The sequence below is a fragment of the Labeo rohita genome, chromosome 5 (assembly GCF_022985175.1).
Source record: "Labeo rohita strain BAU-BD-2019 chromosome 5, IGBB_LRoh.1.0, whole genome shotgun sequence".
NCBI lineage: Eukaryota > Metazoa > Chordata > Actinopteri > Cypriniformes > Cyprinidae > Labeo > Labeo rohita.
Window position 1 is genome coordinate 46120790 of NC_066873.1, and position 27001 is coordinate 46147790.

The 27001-nt window shown below is 32.8% G+C and overlaps 3 protein-coding genes across 10 annotated transcripts; 2 read left to right on the forward strand and 1 right to left on the reverse strand.

Annotated features, from left to right (window-relative positions):
- Positions 1-2759: 2759 nt before the first annotated feature.
- Positions 2760-5389, reverse strand: bbln (bublin coiled coil protein). The gene is made up of 2 exons (XM_051110203.1): positions 5171-5389; positions 2760-3149 (listed from the first exon to the last, which is right to left on the reverse strand). The coding sequence occupies exons 1-2, from the start codon at positions 5271-5273 to the stop codon at positions 2941-2943; spliced, it is 312 nt and encodes a 103-aa protein (XP_050966160.1). The 5' UTR covers positions 5274-5389; the 3' UTR covers positions 2760-2940.
- A 211-nt stretch (positions 5390-5600) lies between these two features.
- surf2 (surfeit 2) lies at positions 5601-10552 on the forward strand. Its single transcript, XM_051110199.1, has 6 exons — positions 5601-5830; positions 6354-6505; positions 9127-9230; positions 9307-9501; positions 9579-9724; positions 10404-10552. Exons 1-6 carry the CDS (start codon positions 5756-5758, stop codon positions 10488-10490), a joined length of 759 nt encoding a protein of 252 aa, XP_050966156.1. The 5' UTR covers positions 5601-5755; the 3' UTR covers positions 10491-10552.
- Positions 10553-13457: 2905 nt separating this feature from the next.
- On the forward strand, positions 13458-25405 carry LOC127165502 (NACHT, LRR and PYD domains-containing protein 3). 8 transcript variants are annotated; one of them, XM_051110180.1, is made up of 11 exons: positions 13734-13926; positions 15375-15508; positions 15656-15860; positions 16268-16381; positions 16731-16844; positions 17172-17282; positions 19796-21787; positions 22162-22335; positions 23860-24033; positions 24356-24402; positions 24499-25405. In XM_051110180.1, exons 3-11 carry the CDS (start codon positions 15715-15717, stop codon positions 25026-25028), a joined length of 3402 nt encoding a protein of 1133 aa, XP_050966137.1. In that variant the 5' UTR covers positions 13734-13926; positions 15375-15508; positions 15656-15714; the 3' UTR covers positions 25029-25405. The 8 variants fall into 8 exon arrangements, with proteins under 8 accessions (XP_050966139.1, XP_050966141.1, XP_050966137.1 ...); XM_051110182.1 differs by lacking the exons at positions 13734-13926; positions 15375-15508 and adding an exon at positions 13458-13522 and having other exon boundaries at positions 15667-15860; XM_051110184.1 differs by lacking the exons at positions 13734-13926; positions 15375-15508 and adding an exon at positions 13477-13522.
- Positions 25406-27001: the final 1596 nt, after the last annotated feature.

The following is a 27001-nucleotide window of genomic DNA, read 5'->3' on the forward strand; positions in this document are numbered from 1 at the left end:
GAATATTATTATTTTTCTGTATTTTTGCTCAAATAAACAGCCTTGATAAGCATAAGAAATGTCTTTAAAAAACATTAATGTTTTTAAATAATGTTTTAATAATTTGATAAAATAAAAAATATTTCTAAATTACATAATTTTTTATTTTATTATTATTTAAAAAAAAATATATATATATATATATATATATAATTTATTATATGAAAATATAAATTATGTATTTTTTTTTTTCATGATAATAATTTGGAATTCAAATGTGCATAATTAGCATGAAAGTCACAGTTAAGAAAGTTTTGGTGGGACCTAAATGTGCTTCATTTTTGTGTAAAACTTTCTTTTTTCTTTGTATTTTGGAGTGAAGTATGATCTGGACATGTTTCTGTGAGATGATTAGGTTTCTTGTTGATCTTCAGTTTAATTTTGTTCATTTCATCTGCCGTTTGTGGCGGTTTTCTATCCTCGTTCAGAGGAGTGCTGATTCTAATGGCATTAGTGTGTGGAAGTTGTTTTGAATGTTGTTTTTAATTTGAATTGTATTATTTAGTTGTACACTGGAAACATCAGCAGGAAATCTGCGCTGATAGAGAAGCATTGAACGACCCAATCAAAACCAGCTCCACAAATCCACTTCCTGTTTAATGAGCGGCTTTTATCTGAGGTGATTTCAGCTGTTCTTAACAAAACCGTGTAGCAGATGCATCTGTTGTTACTCAATACAGGATCAGATGTCACATTTCACCCTGAAAATCAAAGGAAAAAATGTAAAAATAGCCATCATTTTATTTATTTTATTTTTAATTTGCATAAAGAAAATTAAGCCTATTTTTAATTGTAGAATTTTTTTTTTTTTTTTTTTTTAGGAGCATAAAGAACTTTTCGTGCACTGTAATTTTTTTCCCATGACAATTAACTGTATTTTTACCCAAAAATCTCATTGTTGTGAAACATCCAGGTGTTTTCTACTTTTTTTGTTATTTTCAGACATCCTTATATATTTTTTTCATTGCTGTAATGCAGTATTTTTAATTACAGGAAGTATAACAAATGCATTTTTTTTTTATTTTCCATTGATTTTGGGATGAAACGTGACCAGATCCATACTGTATTCAGATTACAGTGAAATGTTTTTTATTGTATGATTATTGATGGTTATACTTCATTTGATGACAGTCATTGCCAGAATAATGTGTTTCTAATGGAAGGAACTGCTCAAACTTTTACTGTATCTTAGAAAATCAATCCTGTTCACTATCAAACTGCTTCTCACTAGTCAGGTTAGCAAGACCAGCTTAAACCAGCTAAGACCAGCAGACCACTTCAGGCTGGTTTAAACTGTAGGCTTCATTGGCTCATCGAGGAGTGATTGTGGCTGTTGTGACGGTGAGAATGTCTCATGTTGCAAATGTAATAACTGGAGCTCTGGAACTAGAACTGGATTGATGAACGAGGAACACTTCATTTAAGGCAAGCTAAACACAAACCCGACCGTCGGATCAGAGCCGTGCGTTTCATATCTGGGTTTTATTCAACATCTGGCAAACTGAACAGAACAAGAGTGTTTTATAGCTGAGCTTCATGTTTTTCCAATGTTTGTTTGCTGCATTTGGCTCATTTTAATTTCTATTAAAATATTTGATGATTACAAGGACTTCTGGATTATTTATGAACTTTATAACTTGTTTACATCCTTGATCATTTTATTTAAAATTGTTTTCCAAATATCAGTGTTGTTTTAGCATTGAGATACTACTAGTTTGTTTTAATAATTTGAATTTACCTTTATTATATATATATATTTTTTAATATTTTTTAAAATAGATTTTTAAAAACAAATATTTTAAGTTAAAGTGTATATTTTGATTTATATATGTATGGGTTTTTTTTTTTTTTGAGTCAATGCCTTAGTAATTTTGTTGTTTTTGTCATTTTTAGTAGTTTATGATTATTTTAAATGCTTGCATTTTTTAATTTTTAATTTTAGTTAACTAAATTAAAGTGGTAATAATGCCAGTGGAACTTTAAAATGTAATTTAAGTAATAAAAACATTTTTATGCTTTTAGATTTATTTCTAGTTAACTAATAACTCTCACATATTCATACTGCGCATCATATGAAAGTAATAATCTATCAGAGGCTTTAATTCAATGATAAAATATGCATATAAAAATTATATCATATAATTAACATTATCATTATTATTGTGAAAATTATTAATAAACAGTCTTTTGCAATTCATTGTATAATTTCAAATATTTGTAAATAATTACTAACAAATATTGATGAAAAATAAAAATTAATAAATATATTTTAAAATAAGTTTAATATAAATTTTAATATAAATAAAATGCATGTTTAATAATTTTTATTATAATTTACAATTTAATTTGTATTAATTTGAGTGACTCATAAAAACGTTTTATAATATATATATATATATATATATATATATATATAGTCACCCCTTTAAATAATACAATTAAATTACAAAAAGTAAATCTATTGCAGTAGTCAGAAACTATTAAAAATAATCATTGAGAATAACAGAATTAAAAACTAACTCAAAAGTAAAACATCACAAATAAAAGATTGCAGTGTAATTATAATGTATTTTGCATTAATACCTTCATCATTAAATTCATTTTCATCCTCGATTATTCCGTCATCAACTTGGGTTTTTTATATATTCAAACATTTATAACAATAAACCTTTTTAAGCTTTTAGATTTAGTTCTAGTAAACTATAATAACTCAGATCAAATGAAAGCAATAAACCACTTTAATTTAATACAGCACAGTTTAGACACAGTCAACATAAATACATTTATACACACATATTCTACACTACTGGTCCATAGAGACACTGACACTGATTGACATCTGAATACATCGACGAGTGACGATGAAACATCATGAGGAAACACATGGACGGGTTTGGTCGTCTAGTCTTCAGTTTTTGTGTCTGTGGACTCTGAATCTTCATCTGGAGGAGGAGGAGGATGAGGCGGCTGCTGCTGTTCTTCATCATTGAGCTGTTCTCTGAACTCTCTCCGCAGCTCGTGGAGTTTGCCGTTCAGCGCCTCGTTTCTTTCCTCAATGTTGTCCAGACAGGAGTTGATCTGGTCCAGCATGGAGTCGATCGCAGCGTATTCTGATTGAAACACCAGAACATTCAGAACATCAACAAACTCTTTAAATGCTGCAACTCACTTCACTTTCATGAGGCTTTTTTGTGGTGAGCAGATGATGATGTGAAGTGATTTTTATTTTCATAAATGACTCTTGCTTAGATATTGTATAAAATACAGTGATTCAGATATTCATTCAGACTTGTAATGTTATATTATATATTTTTTTTACTATTTTCATTACAATTAGGCACATTATAATACATTTCAGTTATATACGCACACATAATTTGTAATAAATAATAATAGAAATGTAATAAAATGATGAAAAACGTAAATAAAACTGATAGAATAATACAATTAACATTATTATTGTGAAAATTACTAAAAAACAATAATTTGCATGATATCATTACGAATAAAATGTATTATTAATAATAAAATAAATTATATAATATAGAAGATATACTATATTATTCTATAATAATAATATAAAAAATATATTAATATATAAAAATAAAATAATATTAATTAAATAAAGATTAAAATATTTTTAAATAAATTAAGAAATATGAACAATGGAATAAAAATCATTAAATATTTACAAAAAAATAGTTACAATGAATATATTAATTCTAATAATTATTATTTATTAACTTACTAAATGTTAATAAAAATATTAAATAATAACAAATATATTTTAATATAATTAATAAAATTAGTTTTTTTAATGAAATGTATTTGTTTTATAATTTACAACTTAATTGTACTCATTTGAGGAGTGACTCAAAAATGTAATATATATATAAAACTGTTTTTATACAGTTCTTATATTTAAATATTTTTAAATTATAAAATATATGTATTAAGTTTTATCAATATTTATTAATGACAATCATTTGCATAATGTAATCAATAAATATTGATAAAAAAGAAAAAGAAAAAAATATATACACTACCGTTCAAAAGTTTGGGGTCAGTAGGACTTGTAATAGTCTTTCAAGAAGTCTCTTCTGCTCATCAAGGCTGCATTTATTTGTTTTAAAATATAGAAAAAAACAGTAATATAGCAAAATGTTTTTACAATATAAAATAATGTTTTTTATTTTAACATACTTTAAAATAGAATTTATTCCTGTGATGAAAAGCTGAATTTTTATCAGCTGTTACTCCAGTCTTAAGTGTCACATGATCCTTCAGAAATCATTCTAATATGCAGATTTATTATTAGAATGATCAATGTTGGATAATATCAACAGTTGTGCTGCCAAATATTTTTTGGAACCTGTGATTTTTTTTTCTTTCATGAATAACAAGTTTAAAAAGTACAGTGTTTATTCAAAATATAAATATTTTATAACAATGTAAATTATTTATTATTAACTTTTAATAAACTTTTAATTATTAACTTAATACATCCTTGGTGAATAAAAGTATTAATTTCTTAAAAAAAAAAAACAAACAAAAAAAAAGAAACAATAAAAATGTACTGACCCCAAACTTTTGAACGGTAGTGTATATTAATAAATATGAATAATAAAATAAAAACATATATTGTTATAATGAATATATTAATAATAATAATAATAATAATAATAATGTATAATAATAATATAATAATAATAAATACAGCAGACATAATATAAATTGTCTGCTATGTTTGATATTTATTAATTATTAATAAAAAATATTGTTATTAATAAAAATATTAACTATTAACAAACATATTTTAATATAATACATTCATAATTGTTTTTTAATTACATTATATATACACACACACACACACATATATATATATATATATATATATATATATATAATACAATTATTATAATTTTATAGTTCTTATATAAGGCACTCCTCTAAATAATAAAATTAAAGCACAAAAAAAAATCATTATATCGCAGTAGTCAGAAACGATGAATTGTTAAAAATAACAGAATAACAGAATTAGAAACGAACTCGAAAGTGAAACATCCGGACACATGACAGTATTCGAGTGTATCTTTAAAAACTAGTTAATAAACAGGCGCATTAATACCTTCCTCATTGAATTCATCTTCATCCTCGATTATTCCATCATCAACTGAAATATTCGGATCTCCGTTTGGTCCAGACATTTTTAAATTAGTCTCTACGACCATACAAATGAAAATAAAATAATTACAACGCGCGCAAATGTGCTACATATATGTTTAATAACAGAACACAGTAAATGAGACTGAACAGCTCAGAATCAGCTGACTGTCACGAGCGTCTAGAACGCGCCTCATCAGAAATATAAACCACCTGCTGTCTCAGCTCCAAATATTTCATTATTATAAATACTGATGAAATAAGAGTCTGTATATCTATTGCGTGACGATTTTCCAATCTCCTATGACTTCGCAGCTTTAAAAATTCTAATTTCAGGCATTTCGCTAGACAGTCTTTGGTCTGACGTCAGCGTCGTGTTTATATGACGTCACGTTGTAGTTTTTGAAACGTCGCGCTGCGCAGCATGTGCAGCAAAACACAAGTGTGTACCCTCTTAGTTTGAGGTTTAGTGTGCTTTTTTCAGCGCTGCTGTGATAATAATTGCAATAACAGGTTCTCTTCATATAAACTATATGTTACTGTTGCTGTTATGGAGGATTTACCGGAAGATTTGAGATCGTTTCTACAGAAGCATCCCTGTTTTCAGCTCACAGACTCCAAGAAGGTTTGAATTATGACCGTAAATGTACATTTCAACTGTTTTCAGCAGTATGAAGTGCTGAAAGCGTGTTTTTACTCGTGTCAGATGATGTTGATGTTGGGTTAGGGGATAGACAATATTGTTTGGTCAGTATAAAATCTATACAAGTCTATGGAAAGTCCCCACAATTCACAAAAACAAACGTGTGTGTGTGTGTGTGTGTGTGTGTGTGTGTGTGTGTGTGCGTGTGTGCGCGCGCACCTGGTATTTATCACGTTATGGGGACCAAATGTCCCCACAAGGATAGTAATACCAGTAAATTTTGACCTTGTGGGGACATTTGTGAGGTCCCCATGAGGAAACAGGCTTATAAATCATGCAGAATGAGTGTTTTTGAGAAAGTAAAAGTGTGCACAGTCTCCTGTGAGGGCTAGGTTTAGGTGTAGGGCGATAGAAAATAGGGTTTGTACAGTATAAAAACCATTGCGCCTATGGAATGTTCCCATAAAACATGTAAACACAACGTGTGTGTGTGTGTGTGTTTTAGATCCGCTGTACTCTGAACAATCATGAGTTTCCGTGTAGTCTCGCCGAACTGCAGCATTTCACCGCGGGGAAGAAATACAAGAAACTGAGCTCACAGGCAGAGTTTGACTACAGCCAGTATGAGCCCCACATAGTCAGCAGCACTAAACAGCCGTGAGTACTCTACACTACACTACACTACACTACACTGTAGTACACAACACTTCTGAAAGTGTGTGAATTCACATGTGACCCCTCAGAGAGCAGCAGCAGCAATACATTGAACTTTGTGCAACCTTTTTAAATCACTTTTGCTGTCTTAATGCAAACAGCATGCATTTTGTCAAAATGTCTTTTTGCATTGGAGTTTCAATATTTCACTCTCATTTTCTTTCATAAACTTGTTTACACTTGACGCTTAAAATGGTCACACTCAGGACAAAACGTTGTGCGAAGACCCAGTGCAATTTAAGCATAATTTCATGCTATATATATATATACACTACTGTTCAAAAGTTTGGGGTCAGTAAGACTTGTAATAGTCTTTAAAGAAGTCTCTTATGCTCATCAAGGCTGCATTTATTTGATTAAAAATATAGAAAAAAACAGTAATATTGCAAAATGTTTTTACAATATAAAATAATGTTTTTTATTTTAACGTACTTTAAAATAGAATTTATTCCTGTGATGAAAAGCTGAATTTTCATCAGCTGTTACTCCAGTCTTAAGTGTCACATGATCCTTCAGAAATCATTCTAATATGCGGATTTATTATTAGAATGATCAATGTTGGATAATATCAACAGTTGTGCTGCCAAATATTTTTTGGAACCTGTGATTTTTTTTTTTTTTTTTTTTTTTTTGCAGGATTCTTTCATGAATAACAAGTTTAAAAAGTACAGTGTTTATTCAAAATATAAATATTTTATAACAATGTAAATTATTTATTATTAACTTTTAATAAACTTTTAATTATTAACTTAATACATCCTTGGTGAATAAAAGTATTAATTTCTTAAAAAAAAAAAAAAAGAAACAATAAAAATGTACTGACCCCAAACTTTTGAACGGTAGTGTGTATATATATATATAATACACGCGCACACACACTTGTAAGATTTTAAAAATGTTTTTAAAGAAGTCTCTTCTGCTCATCAAGGCAGCATTTATTTGATCAAAAATACAGAAAAAAAAACAATAATATTGCAAAATATTATTGCAATATAAAATAATGGTTTTTATTTTAATATACTTTACAGTATAATTTATTCCTGTGATGCAAAGCTGAATTTTCATCAGCTGTTACTCCAGTCTACAGTGTCACATGATCCTTCTGAAATCATTATAATATACTGATTTATTATTAGAATTATAAATGTTGGAGATAGTTTTGCTGTTCAATATATTTTTGAAACCCGTGATTCTTTTTTTATCAGGATTTTTTTAATGAATAAAAAGTTAAAATCTTCATTAGAGTTTTGTCTATCACTTTTTATCAGTTGAACACATCCTTGCTGAATAAAAGCATACATTTTAAAAAAAGAAATATTTAGTGACTACAGATTTTTAAAGGTAGTTTATGTTACAAAAGATTTCTATTTTAAATAAATGCAGTTCTTTTTAACTTTTTATTAAAGAATCCTGAAAAAAGCATCACAGGTTCCAAAAAAATATGAAGCAGCACAACAGTTTCAGCATTGATAATAATCAGCATATTACAATGATCACATCTCAGAACACTGGATTAATGATGCTGAAAATTCAGATCTGATCACAGAAATAAATTACATTTTCGAATATATTCACATATAAAACAGCTGTTTTACACTAAAATAATATTTCACAATATTACTATTTTCTTTCTGGATTTTTGATTAAATAAATGCAGCCTTCATGAGCATGAGAAACTTAAGAACTATTAAAAATCTTATGGATCCCAAACCTTTTAACGGCATTATGTGTATGTAATATTGCATGATTGCATGATTTGCAGGTTTGTTACTGATCTGTTTTGTTTGGCCTTATTGTAGTCATTCTTTCATCTCTTGTCAAAACATATCTTCTAAAGCTTTTCTCAAGTCATAAACTGGACATTTACATTTGATTTAAAATAACGTGCACTGATAAATCATGCACATTAGTGTTAGAATATTCATTCTTGCTGAATAAAGGTATTAATTTCTTTTAAAACAATGCTTTATTGACAACAGATTTTTAGATTCATTAAATGTTAGCTTATATTGTTACAGAAAATTCTATTTTAAATAAACACTGTTCTTTTTAACTTATTTATTAAATGATTCTTAAAAAAAGTATCACAGGTTCCAAAAAATATTAAGCAACACAACTGTTTCCAACATTGATAATAAATCAGTATATTGGAATGATTTCTGAAGGATCATATCACAGAACACAGGATTAATGATGCTGAAAATTCAGCAATAAATTACATTTTAAAATATATGAAAATAACTTGTACTGATAAATTATGCACATTAGTGTTATAATATTTTAGCGTTATTTATGTGCTATTAGATTTTGACTTTTACGTAATGTAAAATGTAATGCATTAGTTAATAATTTAAATTAACTTTTTGATTTTTATATTTTCAGTTTTAATTTTAGATTTATTTTTAGTAATTGTCATATGTGCTTTTGTCATTGATTTTTTTTTTTTTTTTTTTTTTTTTTTTCTTGTTAAAAAATATTATTTTAAAATATTATAGGTGTCTTTTTTTATTTCAGGATTAGTTTATTTTTTCCCAGTGATTAATTTACATTGTTTTTTTTCTCAGAAATCATCTCTTCTGCAAACTCACGTTACGTCACATCAACCGTGTGCCGCAACACGTTCTCCGTCACGTCAGCGGCAAACGCTACAAGAAGGCTCTGGATCAGTGTAAGTCACACACCAACATGATGTGCTTTTACAACACTGACACTCCTGCATTCAACTGTGTTGTTGTCCATATCAGATGAGGAGTGTGTCCGGCAGGGTGTGGAGTACGTCCCTGTCCAGCTCAAACAGAAGAAGAGACCCAAAGAGAACAACGAGGCTGCAGGAAGTGAGCGAAGAGCCAGCAGGAAGGATGACAGCGGTGTCTGGGCCCCAAACTCGAGCGACAGCGACAACAGCGACTCCGAGGACAGCATGTCTGATCTTTACCCCCGTCAGTGGCGCGCTTCGTAAATAATGAGCTGATCACACCTGCTGCTGATCACTAATGTCAGACGTGTCTCTCTACAGCGTCTCTGTTCACGGTGAAGAAAGCAGACGATGAGCAGAACATGAGCGATGCTGAGGAAGATGATTTTCAGACCGATGACGATGATGATGATGATGATGAAGTATCTGAAATGGAAGTAGAAAACCAGATGCAAAAACGCAAAAAGGTGAGCGTCACTCAGTCATGTTTGCTATAATAATGGAAGTTAAACATCAACAATTGATCTATTTTTAATTTTAAATGAGTCACACATTTACAGTGCCACATATCAGTGTTGTTATAAACTAAAGTATATGTATAAAAAAAATTGTTACTTGAAATGGAAAAACAAAATTTCTCATTTTGTGATAAAATAACTTAAACTGTAAAGATCTAAAACTGAAATAAAAATTAATTAACACTAAAATTTAAATATTAAAATGCATTTTAAAAAGCTAATATAATGAGAAAAATACACAAAATTAATCAAATTCATTTAAATTAAGGGGAAATTAAAACCATAATCATATCTCACATTTCATGTAGCAGTTTTACACTACACATGAATGATTGCACTATATTTTATGTATGCACTTTTTTTAATTTTTAACCATTTTAATTAATTATTTTAATTTAAATCTTTTTTTTATGTAATTAATTTTTTTTTATGCTTTGTGTTTATTGTTGTGGTTATTTTTATGATTGTTTTATTTCCTTTCTATGTATCTTGCACGTTGAATTAGCATTGTGTGTGAAATGTGCTATATGAATAAACTTGCCTTGTCTATATATTAACTGAATGTTGTGAGAAATGTGGTGACATCAGGTTTTTAGGCTTGAATGTATAACTTTCTCTTGTTTTTCAGGTTCAATCTGCCAGCTTTACCAAGAAATTTAAGAAGAACAAGAAAAAGAAGGGTTTTAAACATGTTGGCAAAGTCAATGGAAAATAAAGGTTGTAACTCATTAAAGCAGTTTCCACTGTCGTTGCTTCTAGATCTGAAAATAAAGGTATTTTCATACATAAAAAATGCTTGTAACTGTGTTTAATAGCACTTTCACCCTATATTTACATCATAACTGCCTTATTTTACAGTTTCATTGAGATACTATTATAGTTTTTATTTATCAGGGTTTTTTTAAGATTGGAAGGGCCATGTGCTCTTCTGTCTGGTGGGTTTGTGTGAGCACATGGCTTCAGTCATGTTTGTTCATCATGTGCATTTTGCCTTGCTCTAGTCCTGCTGCCCTGGACTGAGATTTCAGAAGGTTTAAGTTTGGTTTTGTATCATGTTTTTGATTACATAGAGCCCTTTAAAGCTTTTTGCACTTTATTAATAGATTAGCAAAAATAGATCATGTAAATACATTTCTATAAACAAGAACTATAATGTCAAATTAATCATTTAAAAGTAGTTTTACTTTTTAATGATTAAATTAATTTGACATTATAGTGCTTGTTTATAGAAATACAACAAGTGTTCTTACAATTGCTCTCGTCATTATTTGCCATTTTAAAATTCATTATTTTTACTGAACTTTCAAAATGACAAAATTCAGCAAGCTTTTCACTTTTTTTCACATTTTGCAAGCACAAACACAGCAGCAACTTAAAATAAAACAACAAATGATGAAATTGAAAAAATAATCTTTTTGAAAGTTTGCAAGATTACGTTTTGAGTTACCCTGTTTAGTCTGATGAATGTAAATATTCCAAACGACAAAAACAAATCAATAATATATAGCTATTTTTCTTTTGAAAAAGTCATGCTTATTTGAATGAAGTGAAACTGATGCCATATTTTACCCTTGTGTGACCAATTAGACATTCCTTTTCAGTTTTGTTTTTTTGATCATTATGCCTGTGTTATTGCCAGGTGCATAAATTTTGGCACAGGTGTGTATTTTTATTGGAAGTTTACTATTTCACCCCCATTTCCTTCAGTAAATTCAGTTCCTACAGTTTATTTATTTATTTATTTATTTTTTTCAGGTTTGGCCAATAAAGCAAATATTCGCTTTATTCCTGTTTTCTGCTTCTGCATATTATAGAGCCAATTGGATAAATAATGCAGCTATAACTGTGCGGGTGTGTTGGTGTGGATGTCAGAGTGTGGTTTGTATGTGTGTGCTTGTAATATTTGAGAGAGAAAACTCACAGATTCAACCAGTGTGTGCACCAGCGGAGTTTTGCTGGCATCTAATGAGGAAAATCTGGTACTGCACCCAAACAAAATCCTCCTGAAAGCTCATCTTTTGAGGTATCAACCTTAAATTTGGAGCACAACTTGTTTAGATTTATGGCTTTGATTTTCTAGCAAGTTTAGAGTTCAACATGTTTCATAAAATACATGTTTAATATAAAAATTTTTCATAAACTTAAAGCTCTATAACTTTTTTTTGGTTCACTTTTTAAACTTTTTCTACTTCAACAATAATCTGCCATGGGTCTTCTTTAAAATAAGACCAAACTGAAGTCTGTGCTCCCCAGCTTAAAGTTACGACCGTTTTTTGACAGACATTTTTGTCCACTAAGGACCTATGGGTAAGGTATTTTTTATTTTTTTATTGATGCACAAGGGTTAAGACTTGGTTGCAATTCAGCGTGACATACCAAAAGAAAGATGAACAGGGTCTTTAAAAAGATAAATGCACAAGTCTCTCACACAACTACAAAAACAAGTGTTTATAATATCCAGATGAAAACGTTATTTGCCTTGCTGCTGCTGTTTGAATGCTTCCTGTTTTCAGTGGCAACGACAGGTGAGCAGAAAGCTTATGTAGCCAAGCCTATGGCAAGCCAAGTTAGGTTAAAATATTCCCAGCTTTACTCGTTGTGATTGCATTTTTACTACTTACAATTCAATTAGAGACCTCTATAATTAAATTCCTGCTAGTTACACTTACAATTAGAGCGCTCTCTAATTTAATTAGAAATTTTTGCAGTTGCATTCTTACTAGTAAGATCTGAATTACAAAGCTCTCTAATTCAGTTCTTAATAATAACGGTTATGATTAGAAAGCTCTAAAACAAATCTTACTAGTAACATTTGAATTATAGAGCGATTACTGCGATTACATTCTTAATAGTAAGAACTGAATCAGAGAGCTCTCTAACTGGCATTGTTACTACCAGATCTGGGTAGTAACTGATTACATGTAATCTGGATTAGTAATCAGATTCCAAAAATTAAGTACTTGTAATTAGAGTAAGTTACATTTTAAAATACTCATAATCAGACCACAGTTACCTTTTATGGATTACATGATTACATATTATTTACACAATAGCAATAAATTATTCAGTTCAGTTTTGTGAACATTCACACAGAGATTAGTGATTAGTCAGGAGGCGACAGCATTTGAGCATTGGATTTACAAAAGTCATTTCAGGTTTAATAAGTGTTTCAACATTGCATCAACTTCTGATGAACACTAATTTATTTTTATTTGAATTAGCTCTCAGTAGGTCATTTAACTATGTAATATTATATCTTCAAAAGGCTTTTGTCTTTCAAACTCTTCAAAATGCACAAATTCACATTATTTACATGTAATGCAGGCATTCCCAAGCTTTTTGTCATTTGAACCTCTTTGACCTAATATATTTATGTTAAGTACCCCTGAGATTTCAAATTAAGTCTTTTAATAATTAAGTATCAAATTTGTATTGTTACATCATTATGGTACAAGTTTACCCTGTTAAAATCAATGTGATAAACGAGGTAGGTCAAAAGTAATCCAAAAGTAATCTGATTACATTACCTAAAATACCTCTGGGTTACCAGTAAGAATGTAATTGTAGAGCTCTCTAACTGAATTGTTACTAGTTGAAATGCAATTACGACAAGTAACGCTGTGAGTATTTTAAGCTAAAACGGCTTGCCATACAAGCCGCTTCTCGTGTTCTGTCTCCAGGTGTTCTGTTGATGCAGGTGGTTCGGCGCACATGCAGACCCCTCACCGTCTCTAGACTTCGGCTGAGGTGAGAAGCATCTTAAAATCTTTCTTACCTGCATATTTTAAAATGTAAATATTTTGCATGTAAAACTAGGAGAAGGTAGAAACGAGCTGGTAATGACGTGCAGCGTGTGTTCTGCATCTTTATAAACAGGTCTGTATTTCCACAGCCAGAAGGTCGTACGAATTTACGAATGAAACACTCGTTTAAAATGACATTTGTTATGAGACCCGCCTCGAACATTGCATTGCTCATAATAACTTTACTCTGCAATAAGTAAATCCACTTGAGCAGCTAATTACCTTTCGACAGAGATGCCATAGAAACATGCATAGATACCTCGAAAACGAAAGTGAAAACACAAATGTCTGAAGATGGCTGCGCCCTTGTTTCTCTGGTTAACGCATTTCGATGATCATCAGTCGAAGGTAATCGTTTAGTTACTGCACCGACAAATAATAGACACTAAGCGAGATTAGAAGATGAATGGATACTACCGTGTGTTGTGCATGTTCAAAAACTTCCCTGGCTCAAATGTTTGATTTTGAAGAAAGACAGACATGTATAGTGATGAAAGTCAAAATACTGATACACGATACAATTCTAATTTCAACAATTTCTTCTTCAAACATTGTTTTATTAAATAAAATGAGTGTCAGCTGTATATAAAGTGACCAACATTTGGTTTTTGACCAATGAAAATGGGTAACATTCAACAGTCTGGATATGGAGCCTCATTGAGATCCCAATATCTCTGGAACTGAACGGTGTAGGCCCTTGAAAAGTAAGATTCTAAAAGAGAAGTTGATTTAACAACTAGAATCTAAAATCATATTGTGATATCTTTAATACTTCTTGAGTTATAGACACACAAACTTTGGAAAAAGAATATTTATGGCACTCAGACTGGTGTGATCAATGCAGTTGTCTTGACAGAAAGAAACAAGATACATCTCTACTTTCAACATTATTTGTTCTTCAGACATTCCTCTTTAAAAGACAAGATTTAGCATAATTAGCAACCTGACCCACATTTGGTTTCTGACCACTGAAAATGTGTACAATTTATTGGTTTACTCCTGGACAAATATTGAAAATGCAATATTTCTGGAACTGAATCTCATAGGGCCTTAAAAATAAAGATGTCAAAAGGAAAGTTTTTTAAGACCCATTATCTAAAAGGGCATTAAGATGTCTTTAAGACTTCTTGAGTTACAGGAAAATGTAAGAAAAAACTTAAAAGTGCTGTTTCTCCATTTTTGGCTTTTAATCTGAGGTGAAAACTGCCATTTTGACCTCTACAAAATAGTGGATCACCCAGCAAATATTCATCCATGACATTTAGTATTTTGTCTTTCATCACTATACATGTCTATGTTTCTTCAGAAAAAATATTAGCAAAATAAAAAATTTGAGCTAGGGACCTCTGCTTGAGTTGACACAGAATTACTTTTTTTTTTTTTTTTTAAACTTGTTTGTTCACTTTATATATATATATATATATATATATATATATATGTATACTGTATGTATATATATATATATATATATATATATATAAAGGTGCTCAGTTTTATTTCAATTTTAGAAAATATACATGTGATTGCTCTCCCCACAAATTAACTGTTTCTTGTTTTTACAAAGATAGCATGAAGATTAGTGCATCTCTTTGGTCTTATTCGCTAATAAGCCTATGCGTACACACAAATGTTTGCATGAACATAATTTTTGCATAATTCCCTAAAAACCTTTGTACTAAAATTTATTATAAATTCACAAATATTTATAAAAATACGTCGTTTATGGTAATATAATAATAATAATAGTTGTCTGCTCATTTTGTCCTTGTTTTATAATCATCATCATTTTCAAACAGTGGACCAATCAGATGAATCTGAGGGCGGAGAATAAGCATTGCATACACATTAAGTGTTTACATAAAGAAGATGCATGAATTTAGTCAATAATGTTCCTTTCAAGTCTGAAGATAGTAAATACATAATAATAAAGGTAATTGCATGTAGTTTTTTTTATTTATTTTTTTTTTTTTTTACAAATTTTCAATTGAGCTTATTTAGAGTTTTCAACAGGTCAGTTTCTGTTATTCACTTTAAGTAACCAGCAGAAAGTGACTGTAGTTCTGTGCCTTATTTTGAGCTCTATTTTAGATGCTCTGACATACCAAGGAAAGTGAAGAGGAGGGCACTGCCTCTAAAATGAGCTGCTGTGAGGAGAGAGAGGAGGAGGATGTTCAGATCCAAACAGCAGCATCTCCAGTCTCTAGCTGTGTGTCTATGAAAAGTGACAACTCTATGACAAAACCTCCCGTCTTTAGTGATGGAGCAGAACCATCTAATTCGAGGTAAGATATGTCTTTATATCCTTATGCTTTCCCCTTCATATGAACAAAATCTGTTGTCAACAATAATATCACAATTGTTGTTTTAATGATGTGCCAGATGATGTTTTCGAGACTGTCTCTTTTATGTTAAAAAAAAAAAAAAAAAAAAAATGCCTTGAGAGGCCAAAAGCATTTAATGCATGATGAAGTCTACTGGAATACAATACACTAATAATTTAAGTTGTGAAAGCAAAAATATCCTTGTATGGGTTTTTGTTTTTTAAATTTATAAGGTACGATGTAGTAGTGAAGTAATAGAATGGCTGCTCTACCAGTACGTTCTGTTAGTCTATTACCATAAAGCTCTTTCTGATAAAATGTTAGTTCATATGAATATTTCATATGAATATTTCACATAATATTTCCAGACACCTCACTCAAACAGCAGCTTATCCAGTCTCTAGCTGTGTGTCTATGAAAAGTGACAACTCTATGACAAAACCTCACGTCTTTAGTGATGGAGCAGGAACATCTAATTCAAGGTAAGATATGTCTTTATATCCTTATGCTTTCCCCTTCATATACTGTAAACAACATTAGTCCTCAGCAACCAGAGCACTGTAGATTTGAATGAGCTTTTTGCATTTAATAAATAGTAATCATGTTCTGTTCAAGTATGTTAGAGTTGCAGTAGACTAACAAAAATAAATGCCAATTTATGGAAATGCCAAATTACTTTCTTGCTTTTGATTTGCACATGTTGAATGTATAGACCACAAACTGTCATTCAGATCTTGCTTTAATGGTTTATGTTTGGGTAATATCACTAAAGTCATGTTTATGGCTGCTTCACCTGTAAGTTCTGTTACACTCTTAACAAAATATTTCCAGACACCTCACTCAAACAGCAGCATCTCCAGTCTCTAGCTGTGTGTCTATGAAAAGTGACAACTCTATGACAAAACCTCCCGTCTTTAGTGATGGAGCAGGAACATCTAATTCAAGGTAAGATATGTCTTTATGTCCTTATGCTTTCCCCTTCATATGAACAAAATCTATCATCAACAATAATATCACAATTGATGTGCCAGATGATGTTTTCTGTCTCTCAAAAAACAAAAAATACATGAGAATACAATTTCCCTATAGTTCAAGTTATGAAAGCAAAAATATCCCTTTATGGCTATGTTTTTTCAAATTCATAAGATACAATGTATTAGTAAAGTAATAGCATACAAGCAAGAATGCTGTTTAATTAATAGACCAAAAACTGTCATTCAGTTCTCCCTGTAATGTTTTATTTCATATTAATAGTTCACATAATATTTCCAGACACCTCACTCAGACAGCAGCTCCAGATTCTATCTCTGTGTCTATGAAGAGTGACAACTCTATGACAAAACCTCCTGTCTTTAGTGATGGAGCGGGAACGTCTAATTCAAGGTAAGACTAGGGCTGTGAAAGTAATACTAATAATAATGATAAATATAAATGCATGCAGCAATTTAAGGGGCCAAGCACAGCATAGATAAAAGGAAGAGCTAAGGAGCTGTCTTTAATTAGGGCCCGTATTTATGAAAAATCTTAGTGCAAAGAGTAGCTCCTAGGGACAAAATTCTAAGAAAATGTGGGTGTTTCCTCTTAAAATGAAAGAAAAAAAGTAATTCAGAAAGCATCTTAACCCTTAAAAAAGGTCTTAATGTACAAAATTGTTAGGAGTACAGACGAGGATTTTTAAGAGGCTTAAGAGTTTCTTTAGCAGTAAAGAAAATTGACAAAACATGAAAAGGGAGAAGAAATGTGTTGCACACAATGCATGGCAGTGAGTTAGTAAGATGCTATGCATTAGATCGTGTGGGCATCATGTTTGTGACCGATTTTATTAGACACATGCTAACATCTCCAACATAGTGCAGAAATAGTGGCATAAATGGAAGTAATCACTACATTAATTATACATAACATATTTGGCAACTGGAAAAAATGTAACTGTGCAGCATTTGGGTCTGTTAAAACTTTCTATTAGCAAAGAGATCACACAAACAACAACAGCACTTTCAGAACCTAAATGTGTCACTGTTCATTTCCTGTCAATTACAATAAGTTAATTTCAAAGTGACAGCTTATAATAGACTCTACATTCTTTTATTTCCTTCTTGGACAATAATAGTCTTCAAAAGGCTGTGTCATAGCTAGCAACGGGGTCAGCCCCACCTCCTCACGAAGATAAAAGTCTTTGTCTTTTCCTCGCTCAGAGTTGCTCTTAGATTGCTCCTGAATTACTCTTAAGCTAAGACTCCTGTGTAGAAATTTTTAAGCTAAATTAGGAGCCTTCTGAGAGAATTCTTAGAAGCTATAAGAATACGGGCCCAGGGCTCTCCAACCATTCTCCTGGAGAGCTACCTTCCTGCAGACTTAAGTTGCAATACAGTAAAGTGTTGCAAAGATATAGCCTAATGTCCATTTTTGAGCAAATTTCATTAAACATGCTTTACAAAAATAGTTTGGTGTATCGAAAAAGTTTTGATAACTTTTTGCCAGAAGATGATCTGAGCCAATTTTGGTTAGGTCGAAAGAGTAGGTTTCTTTGAAAAAATTCAAAATTGCAAAAAATCTTGACCCATGAATTTAAATTTTGTTTTGCATTCGACAAGGAATCAGAGGAAAGAATAATTTTGCTTCTAGACCTTGCAGTTCAAAGTTATTAGCAGAAACATGAGTGCCAATCTGGCCAACTGGTGGTGGCTCTAGGCAGTTTGAGATAGAGATTCCACGTTTGCTATGGTTGATATTGAGACTGTCCTCTATCTGTGTGCCAAATTACATAAAGAAGAAAACTAACAGACATAATAGGTGCCTTCAGTGCTTGGCCCCTAATAATAATAATGGCACACAGTTTCTGGGATTAATCATGTTAGGTGCAATTAATCATGATAATCAGGATTAATTGCATTCATCTTTTTCTGCTTTAAGCAAAATAAAAGCCAGTTAGCATGTTCTTCTTTTTATTTTATTTATTTTATTAATACCCATTTAATCCCACCGGTCACAAAAGTGACAGTAAAAAATATTTTTATTTATAAAGCTCCAAAAACCTTACTAACTGATGTTCTAGTGCACGTCCCACGAATATGGGAAAAATAAAGGGTCTCAATTAAACTTTTTAAAGATTCACATTGTTAGTGCAAATTGTCACATGACCAAAGCAGTTTAATTCTTGTTTGCACCTCGAGAAGATGATGGCTGCATTAAAGCTCCAAAACGGAAGGCTAGTGAAGTTAATATAAAGATATGACAAACATTTTTGGTCCACATTATCTTTAAGGTGTCTAGTATTAATAACTGAATTCACACATATTCAGTTTTGTTGAGCGTGGTCATAGAATGAGTAAACATGTTGGTTGGTCACAATAGTGACCGGTGGGATTACAGTGAATTTAGGTATACATATAAATCCAATTGCGGTTCTTAGTGAAGATCGCACAAAAATATTGCAATGACAAAATATTTCACTAAATTTAAAGTTCAAATGTTACAAATAAGTTACAATATTGTAATACTAGTAGCACTAATAGACAAATTTAATGATATATGTTACAAAAAAGCAACAATTTTGAAATGTATTGATGGTTGTATTTTTGTATTTTATCTCAGTATTCTTATCAGTGTTGTGTAAGGGTTTTTTATGCATAATAGCAATATGATCAAACAGTTTAAAATAGCTGGGCCAACTATAAAACACAATTTTTCACACACTTTCCCAAAAATTTTTCAGAAAATACTTATTTCTATTTTTTAATGTCTGGGAAAATTTGGGGGTTAAACAGGTTAATTTGGGACCTCAGTGTTTCATCACTGTATGTGTGCCAGTTAGTGTGGTTAAGATATAAGATATGTGGTTAAGTTCTTTTACATTTTTGTTTTTTGGGATGAAAAAACATCGTTTCTGCTCACAGCTCCACTGCAGCTGGCGATGTTCTCTGTTGTGCCTGCTGTGAGAGGAAGCTCAGAACTGTGAAGTCATGTCCGACCTGTGCTGCATTCTACTCTGAGACCCACATCAGGCAGCATTACGCAGAACAAGCCCTGCACACACAGGTGGAGGAGACTGGACATCTGGAACAGAATTTGCACCAACCAGTGGATGATATTGTGCAGAGAGTTAAAGAGAAACACAAAACCAGCATGAAAAGGAAGTACGAGAGCTTATATGAAGGAATCAACCTACAAGAGAATCAAACCCTCCTGAACAGTATTTACACACAGCTCTATATCATCGAGGGAGAAATAGAAGGAGTGAATGAAGAACATGAGGTTTTACAGCTGGAGAAAACGCCCAGAGCACAACAGGTACAAGACACTCCAATCAACTGCAATGACATCTTTGATCCCTTGCCTGAACCAGGCCATGAGATGAAGAAAAGAATGAGGAAAGACCAAATCAAGACTGTTCTTACTAAAGGCATCGCTGGAATCGGAAAAACCGTCTCTGTGCAGAAGTTCATTCTGGACTGGGCTGAGGGCAAATCCAATCAGGATGTAGATTTCATGTTTGTGCTCACATTTCGAGAGCTGAACTTGATTAAAGATCATCAGTACAGTCTTCACAGACTTCTCCTGGACTTTCAACCTGGACTTCAAGATCTGGACCCAAAGGTGTATGATCTGTGTAAAGTTGTGTTCATTTTTGATGGTCTGGATGAAAGCAAAATTAAACTCAAGATTTCAGACAATGAGAAAGTTTCTGATGTGACTGAGATTTCATCATTGGGTGTGTTAATGTCAAACCTCATCAGAGGGGATCTGCTTTCATCTGCTCTCATCTGGATCACCACCAGGCCAGCAGCAGCCAGTCAGATCCCCTCCAAATACATCAACCGTCTGACAGAAATTCAGGGTTTCAATGACCCTCAAAAGGAGGAGTATTTCAGAAAGAGAATCTGTGACCAGCAGCAAGCCAGCAGAATCATCTCACACATTAAAGCAACAAGAAGCCTCCACATCATGTGTTACATACCAGTCTTCTGTTGGATCTCAGCCACTGTCCTTCAAAACCTCATGAAACAAGATCACTGTGCAGAAATCCCCAAAACACTGACTGAAATGTACATACACTTCTTGATTATTCAGACAAATATTAGGAATCAGAAGTATGATGAGAGAGACGAGAGAGATCCACAGAAACTTTTGCAGTCAAACAAGGGAGTGATTGTGAAACTTGCTAAACTGGCTTTCAAACAACTGATGCATGGAAATATCATGTTCTATGAGGAGGACCTGAGAGAGTGCAGCATAGACATCACTGAGGCCTCAGTGTGTTCTGGGATTTGCACTGAGATCTTTAAGGAAGAATATGTGATCAATCAGAGGAAAGTTTACTGCTTCATACATCTGAGCTTTCAGGAGTTTCTTGCAGGCTTTTATGCCTTTTACTCCTATGTAAATAACACTTCTGACGACTTGAAAGTGTTTGATTTACTTCATAATTTGCATAAAGGAGTACTGGATAAAGCTCTAAAGAATGAGAATGGACGCATGGATCTTTTCGTCCGGTTCCTGCTGGGCATCTCGCTGGAGTCCAATCAGAGACTGTTACAGGGGCTGCTGACACACACAGAGAACAGCTCGGAGAGCATCAAGGAAACCATAAAGTACATTAAGGACAGAATCAAAGAATGGAAAAACACTCTTTCTGCTGAAAGATCCATCAATCTGTTCCTCTGTCTGCTTGAAATGAATGATCAGACTCTGCAAAGAGAAATCCTGGAGTTTCTGAAATCAGACAAACACTCAGAAAAAGAACTCTCTGCTGCACACTGCTCCGCCATAGCCTACATACTTCAGATATCAGAGGAGGCACTGGATGAGCTGGACCTGAAGAAATACAACACATCAGAGGAAGGTAGAAGAAGACTGATACCAGCTGTGAGAAACTGCAGAAAAGCTGTGTGAGTACAAATTTCTCTAGTGTCAATGCAATTGGTAATGTGACACAAATCTTGAGACATTATATTGCCTAACACAACTTTTTGGTGTAAGTAGCTTGCCCTTTTTTTGAAACATGAGAAGTGCTGCATAACCGTTTTGAAATCGCTTAGAAAAGTACGTTACAGCAGGAGCATACAGTAAAAAAGTGTTTTGTATGAGTTGAGTGTTGATGGAAAAGTTGTGTCAGCCATTCTTAAAGATACACCATCATCACTGCTTTGAACTTTGAGCAGCTGTCTGCCAGTGGAGCAAGACAAGGAGAGGTGTAACAGCCTCCCAGAATAGTTCCATTTGACCAGAAAATCAAAGAGAAATGTGTTTTGCTATCTTTCAGTCTTGCCGACTGCAAAATCACTGATCAGTCCTGTGAAGTTGTGGCCTCAGCTCTACAATTGTCAGACTCTCCCCTGAGAGAGCTGGACCTGAGTAACAATGACCTGCAAGATTCAGGAGTGAAGCTGCTCTCAACTGGATTGAAGAGTCCTCACTGTCAATTGCAGATACTGAGGTATTTAGGAATCTTTTTATTAAAATAAAGGTTAAAATAAAACCCAAAGTTAAAATATAATACCATGAAGTCCTGCTTTTAAACGTGTACTGTCATTATAATTTTCATCTTCGCTTATTTCTAAATTCACTATTTCTGAAAATTCAATTGCAGATACTGAGGTATTTAGGAATCTTTTTATTAAAATGTTAAAATAAAAACTCCTGCTTTTAAACGTGTAAAAACAGCATGAAAAGACATCTTTTTGAGCTGGAATGACCTTAGGCATTGGGAGTCTAAACATGCCCAACCCCTGGTTTTCTCTGTCAGTCCATTCCCCCTACTGTACTAATTATAAGCTGCTACATCTCAGCTGTCGCATGTTTAGAACCTAGTCTCAAGTTACTGGTTAATGTTGAGTTTTGAGTATGTTTAACTGTCTATTTGAACTAATACACTCCTCACAAAAGTGAGATTATTAGAATTGTATAATGTAAAATCTGATGGTGAAAGATAATAGTCACATAATACTGGTGAAACCACACAGGGAATAGATTTACCAATTTACCAAAGACACACTGTTTTCCCAGCATAACTGAATACATTCTCACCTTGCCAGAAGAATTACATCTGAGCTAAATGATCATGACTGGTAATAGAAATGAAATGTACTTTTTATCTACACGTTCAATGAAATTTTGAGGGAAACCTGAACTCATGAAGAGTGACAGACATCATTCACCATTTACAAATCTGTACTGAAAGGCATTTGTTTTTAAAGGCAGTTGAGGGGGAAACATTTCAAAACAAAGAGAGAACCAAACATGTACACTCTTAAAAAAAAACTTTATTTTTAAGAGTGTAGTTTGATGATGCTGTGACTGAGTGTGGACTTATGGGAGCTGTTGTCTTAATCCCCAGTCAATCGGGACTGGGCAGAAATCTTATCCATGGATGAGCTAATGTATTAAAGACATTAAGGTCACCATAGTATGAAGTAGGGTGGGGCTGAAAGTCATGGAAGCGAAACAAGGATGCTGGAGCGATTACTAATGAAGGACAAGTGTGATACACGGTTTGAAAGCAGCAGAGCTTTTATTATGTCATTAGTCTACTGGTCATGCAAATGAAGGAAAAAGCAGCGCTGGTTTTTCATACTAGATACATTTGAGTGTGTTGAAAGTTCTGTTAAAATGCTACTCTGTGCGTTCGTCACCTGTCTAATAAAATGCATAACATATTAAAGTGTCTTTGGGGTTTCCATGTTTTCTACAAAATAAAAACGTGTATGATGTCATTGGCAGGCGACACAATGACACGGTCCGTTACACTAGTTAAAATTGCTTATTTCTCTGGATTTAAACATTCTTCTAAACATTTGGGATAATGAAAGTACATAACTCAGCAAAATATAAAACACTGTTCTAGTGGCTTTTGGATATTTTAATAATAAAAAAAACATACATATTGTGCCCTTAATTGATACACTTGTCTCTTTGTAGATTCTCTATACTAATAACCTCAACTTGATATCTATTTTTAAAGATTATCTGGCTGTATGGTGACACAGGAGGGCTGTTCTTATTTGGCTTCAGCTCTGAGTTCAAACCAATCACACCTTAGAGAGCTGGATATGAGCTACAATCATCCAGGAGATTCAGGAGTGAAGCTGCTCTCTGAGAGACTGAAGCATCCAAACTGCAAACTAGAGAAACTCAAGTATGTAGCATAGCAGTGATCATGTGTTATATGTAAACTAAGTTAAGCAAAAAAATAAATTTTTTAACTATTTGCACATGGAACTAGGGTTATTTTTTTTAGCAACATCCAAAATATCCCCAAAGGAATATTTTGTCAGAATTGGTTTAATTCTGGAAACAAGTTTGTCCTCAAACTAGGTCATGACTCCCACTTGTCACAGTTGTTTTTATATTAGAAAATATTCTTTACAAATAAAAAAAAAAAACAGCTCACACTGTTGTCAAAATCCTGAAGTATGGTACAAATGTATAGTAATATTGTGTGTTTTTGTTCTCTCTAGTTTGGACCATGGAGGACATTTCAGAATTACACCAGGACTACACAAATGTAGGGTCTTTTGTTGCTTTGCACACACATACACACACGCACAAGGTTGTCAAAGATTATAAGAGACATAATTGAAATCTCTCTCCTTGTGTGCAGATGCCTATAATCTCACACTGGACATAAACACAGCAAACAATCACCTCTCTCTGTCTGAGGGGAACAGAAAGGTGACACGAGTGGAAGAGGAGCTGCCTTATCCTAATCATCCAGAGAGGTTTGACTGCTTCGAACAAGTTTTGTGTAGAGAGAGTCTGTCTGAACGCTATTATTGGGAGGCTGAATGGAGTGTGAGGGGAGCTGGATTGTCAGTGACGTATAAAGGAATCCAGAGAACAGGAAGTGACTGTAGATTTGGGCTCAATGAAATGTCCTGGAGTCTCATCTGCTTTGATAACAAATACTCTGCCTGGCACAGTAATAAGAGAACCAACTTACTCGCCCCTTCTCCTCCTTCTAATAGAGTAGGAGTGTATCTGGACTGGCCAGCCGGAAAGCTGTCCTTCTACAGTGTCTCTGATGCACACACACAGACACTAATTCACCTACACACATACTATGCAACATTTAAAGAGCCCCTATATGCTGGATTTAGGCTTTATCCTGATACTTCAGTTTCATTGTGTTAGAATGCTGTAAAAAAAAATGAATTGTTTCAACTTAAAATAATTTGTCACCCCTCTGACTTAAAATTTGAAGTTTAGTCAACTTGAAAATAAGTAGTTTAATGTTAAGCGACAACTTGGATTTTTTTGTCGATAAATCAGCAGGGTAACAAATTATTTTAAATTGAAACAATTCTCTTTTTTTACAGTGTAGCCTATAGACCAATTCAAAGTAGACATCACAGTTACGTCACTTGCAGCTGCGCACGCATAGTGGTGGCAGAAAAACGCTGGTAACAAATGGAGAGAAACAGGTAAAATCCATGGAATAAGAGAAAAAAAACTTTTTTTGTGCCTTTTAAAGGAGAAGTCCACTTCCAGAACAACAATTTACAAATAATTTACTCACCTCCTTGTCATCCAAGATGTTCGTGTCTTTCTGTCTTCAGTCGTAAAGAAATTATGGTTTTTGAGGAAAGCATTTCAGGATTTTTCTCCATATAATGAACTTCCAAAATGCGTGCTCTAAATGATCCCAGCCAAGGAAGAAGGGTCTCATCTAGTGAAACAATCAGTCTAGTATAAAAATTTGTATACCTTTTAAGCGCAAAAGCTCGTGTAGCACTAGCTCTGGGATGCGCTTCCACGACGCTACGAATCAGGTCTAAGTTCATGGTCTGTGTACAATGGCTAAAAAAGGTAGAGTATGGCGAAAAACTAATTTTCTCATTTTCTCCTACAATTTCAGAATTGTCTGACATTGTTGTACCTTTTTGTTTGTAAACAGCATTTGACTTACTTGCACTTCCTTAGTCTTTGCACGTTCACTTTGTAAACACTGGGTCTGTAGTTCCGCCTATTTTCCGCGTGACCTTTCGACGTGATTCAGTAGTATGCAGCGTTGTGGACGCGCATCCCAGAGCCTGTGCTACACAAGCTTTTGTGCTTAAAAAGTATACGATTTTTATTTTCCCAAAAAAAATGACAGATTGTTTTGCTAGATAAGACCCTTTTTCCTCGGCTGGGATCGTTTAGAGCCTTTGAAGCTGCATTTAAACTACATTTTGGAAGTTCAAAATCGGGGCAGCAATGAAGTCCATTATATGGAGAAAAATCCTGAAATGCTTTCCTCAAAAAACATAATTTCTTCACGACTGAAGACAGAAAGACATGAACATCTTGGATGACAAGGGGTTGAGTAAATTATTTGTAAATTGTTGTTCTGGAAGTGGACTTCTCTTGGATATTTTTGTTGATAAATCAGCGGGGTAACAAATAATTTTAAATTGAATTTTTTGGGGGGGCCTTTTAATGCCAGAATTGGATTGCAAATTATTTTTATAGAATACTCTCATCAAATATGCCAGACAGACTATGGGTGAAATCTGCTATGATTTAAACTATATGTCTACATAATATTCACATATGCTGTTTGTAGGGGACACATTGTATTAGCCCTATAGTTACGGCATAACATAATATTTAAACGTATTGCTATTACCATTTTACATAACATTTATTTATTTTATTTCGCAACTGTTACTTTTTTTCTCACAAATGCAAATTTATATCTCCTAGTTCTGACTTTATAACTCAATTTAACTCAACAACAGTGAGTTTGTCAATTCTCAGGGAAAAAAGTGAGAATGACGAGTTGTTTTTTTTTTTTAACACAATTCTCAGAATTATAAGATTTAATCTTGGAATTGCCAGAAAACTGGCATTTTCAGATAAGCTCCGCCCACAAAAACGTCATCACTGTTTGCAAACACTGAATTTGTCTAAATATTAGTCTTGTGTACGTATGCTAGTAGCAGTCTAGTTTTGATGTGGAAAACGTGAGATTAGCGACATTTGTGCAAAACCATAAATTGATAGTTTTCACTTGACTTCAATGCCTAACAGAACAAAACAACAAGCACTTACTTCCCCAACTAACCAAAAATAGGAATGGAAAGAAATGGAAATGTATGGAAACAAGCAGTGGTACCAGTCTC